This window comes from Austrofundulus limnaeus, unplaced genomic scaffold (assembly GCF_001266775.1).
Source record: "Austrofundulus limnaeus strain Quisiro unplaced genomic scaffold, Austrofundulus_limnaeus-1.0 Scaffold912, whole genome shotgun sequence".
Classification (NCBI taxonomy): Eukaryota; Metazoa; Chordata; class Actinopteri; order Cyprinodontiformes; family Rivulidae; genus Austrofundulus; species Austrofundulus limnaeus.
Window position 1 is genome coordinate 77,764 of NW_013953314.1, and position 2,409 is coordinate 80,172.

Genomic DNA, 2,409 nt, shown 5'->3' on the forward strand with positions numbered 1-2,409 from the left:
CCAATGCAATGCGCACTATTGTGATTCATTTCCCATCCAAGTCATCTCCACTTTGCCATGCTTCTCCTCCTGCATACTTTGTCCCAGAGCTGCCATTGTAATTTAAATCTGTAAAGCTCCTGTGCCAAATGATGGCTATGCCATTTGGTGGCTGTACAACTTATACTTTTTGAAATATTAATGTTTAAAATCATATAATGCCAATCAATGGAGCCTTGTATTGGTCCAATACTGCCCCTTGCTGTATATGCTCAGTACTGAACCATAGTTTTAATAATATTTAAACTCAGTAGTTCAGTGATTACAATACTAATATGATTGTCTTTTGATGTTTTACTAAAATGTTGTCCTAATTTTACTCTATTGTAATATTATGTAGGTCTGTGTCAACAATTGCATTGGCAATGTGGCCTCTTTCTGCACAAATACAAACCAACCCCTGCCACCACCTTCTGCCGCAGATCCATTGGTCTAATGGTCTATGTCATGGACTTTCATGTGGGAGATCAGGGTTCAAAACCCAGCTAATGCAACTTTAACAACAAATCTCTTCCAACTTCATAATGTTACTCAATTAACTTAATAACAAGCACCTGCTGACGTGACAGGCACAAGCTTGTAAAGAAAACACATTTGAACTTGGTCAAAGTTCATTTTGCAAGTCCAATGCTGCAGGCAATGACATGCTACATGGCAATGCACACTTGTTTTTACATCGTAAAAACCCATGTCTAGTTATTATTTTTTTTATTTAATATGTATGCCAACTTTAAATATATGATTAAAATCTACCAAATAAATAGATTTAAAAGGCAAAAGATAATACCTGTCCTTCCCCTGAACTGTTGGTTTTAAATAACTGAGTAATTTAGTTGATAGCACAGTGATAATGTCTTAAAATAAACTGCTTTGAAGACAGCATCGACCATTAACTACATCTCCCATAATGCATGCTGATAATGCATGAGAATTCCCTGTAGGAAACTGGGAGAGTTCAGAATTTAAGTCAGCAGCTGCTCACCACAACTCAATGAATAAAACTTTCTTACTTTTACTTTTACTAGTCTTTCTGTTTTATTACTTTCACATTTATTCAGTCGTAAACGTAGTACTTTTCAGCATTTATAAGAGTGTTAAAACACTGTTTCTATGCAGGAATTATGGTAAGCTGTTTGTGAAACATTAACAGATATCGATGAGCCTGAACCCATCAGGACCACTTTGTTTGACTCGTTCAAACAGAACCTTTCCTCATCAGGTCCAGAGATCAGACCCAGACAGGTATAGAAACCAGACTCTTCTGCCCTGATAATCCAGGTCTCTGAATCCTCAAGTCAACATGGTCTCTTGTCTGTTCCTGGTGGTGTTGGGGGTCTGCGGGCTGGTTGGGGCCCAGCAGGAGGGGCTGGAGGCCCGGGTGGAGAAACTGGAACAGAAAATTGACGAGCTGGGTGAGTCTGTTTATGGATGTTTGTCAGAGTTTCTGACAGAAAATTGTTTTTAACCACTTGACCTCTGACCTCCTGCAGTTAAATCTCGAGTGGGGTTCTCTGCTGCTCTCGTGCAAAGTCCTGAGTGGACCAGTGTGGGCCCGTTTGAACAAGATCACATTCTGAAGTTCGAGAAGGTGGTGACTAACATCGGGAATGGATACAACCCACAGACAGGTATGACTCACCTGCTCGGGTCAGGACAAAGCCTGGGATCTGAGGAGGTCACAGCTTGTTTTAAAGGATAAAAAGTCACAGAAATACTTTTAAACTTCACCTTTACTGTTTCGCAATTCACTGAAAAGTCAAAAGTCAAATCAAATACCTTCAGATTTTCTCTGGTCCTCCAGGCGTCTTCACGGCTCCAGTGAAAGGCCTGTACTACGTCCGCCTCACCGGGGCAGTGGGCAGCACAGGGAATGTGAACGCCGCGCTGCTGAAGAATGACGAGAACATGTTCGCTATTTACCATAAAGCAGGAAACCAGGCCAGTGCCTCCAACGGCATGGTCCTGGCTCTGGAGCAGGGGGACCGACTCTATGCCAAGCTCTGGGCCAGTCAGACCATAGCAGATCAGAGTCGCCTCAGCACCTTCTCAGCCTTCCTGGTCTTCCCCATGTAGGCTGGGACTCCTTCAGGACCCGGGAAATAAATTGGTTTGTGTTTGGAGAAGAATCAGTGAAATATGATTAATAATAATAATAATAAATTGAATAAGAAAAGTCTTTACAGTGTTTAAGTAATTTCTGAGTCATATCAGCAGGGGGGCGCTGTTAGGGGTCGCCTGCAAACCACCATCTGCTCTTCTGCACACGTGTGCAACCCCTGAAGGAAAAAATAAATAATGTTGCAGTAACTCAGCAGTAATGTCTGGGTTTCATAGTCCTCAGGTTGCATCAAGATATATATATATATATAT

General features: G+C 41.6%; 1 protein-coding gene across 1 annotated transcript; it reads left to right on the forward strand.

The window, feature by feature from the left end:
• The first annotated feature begins 1,134 nt into the window (after nt 1–1,134).
• On the forward strand, nt 1,135–2,215 carry LOC106533241 (complement C1q-like protein 2). Its single transcript, XM_014029479.1, has 3 exons — nt 1,135–1,451; nt 1,530–1,667; nt 1,841–2,215. The coding sequence occupies exons 1-3, from the start codon at nt 1,340–1,342 to the stop codon at nt 2,110–2,112; spliced, it is 522 nt and encodes a 173-aa protein (XP_013884933.1). The 5' UTR covers nt 1,135–1,339; the 3' UTR covers nt 2,113–2,215.
• Nucleotides 2,216–2,409: the final 194 nt, after the last annotated feature.

Excerpts from the sequence above, each read along its gene's own strand:
- LOC106533241 (XM_014029479.1), top strand. The coding sequence starts at position 1,340 with ATGGTCTCTTGTCTGTTCCTGGTGGTGTTGGGGGTCTGCGGGCTGGTT. Across the intron at positions 1,452-1,529 it reads ACAGAAAATTGACGAGCTGG|TTAAATCTCGAGTGGGGTTC; the intron begins GTGAGTCTGTTT and ends GACCTCCTGCAG. Across the intron at positions 1,668-1,840 it reads TGGATACAACCCACAGACAG|GCGTCTTCACGGCTCCAGTG; the intron begins GTATGACTCACC and ends CTGGTCCTCCAG.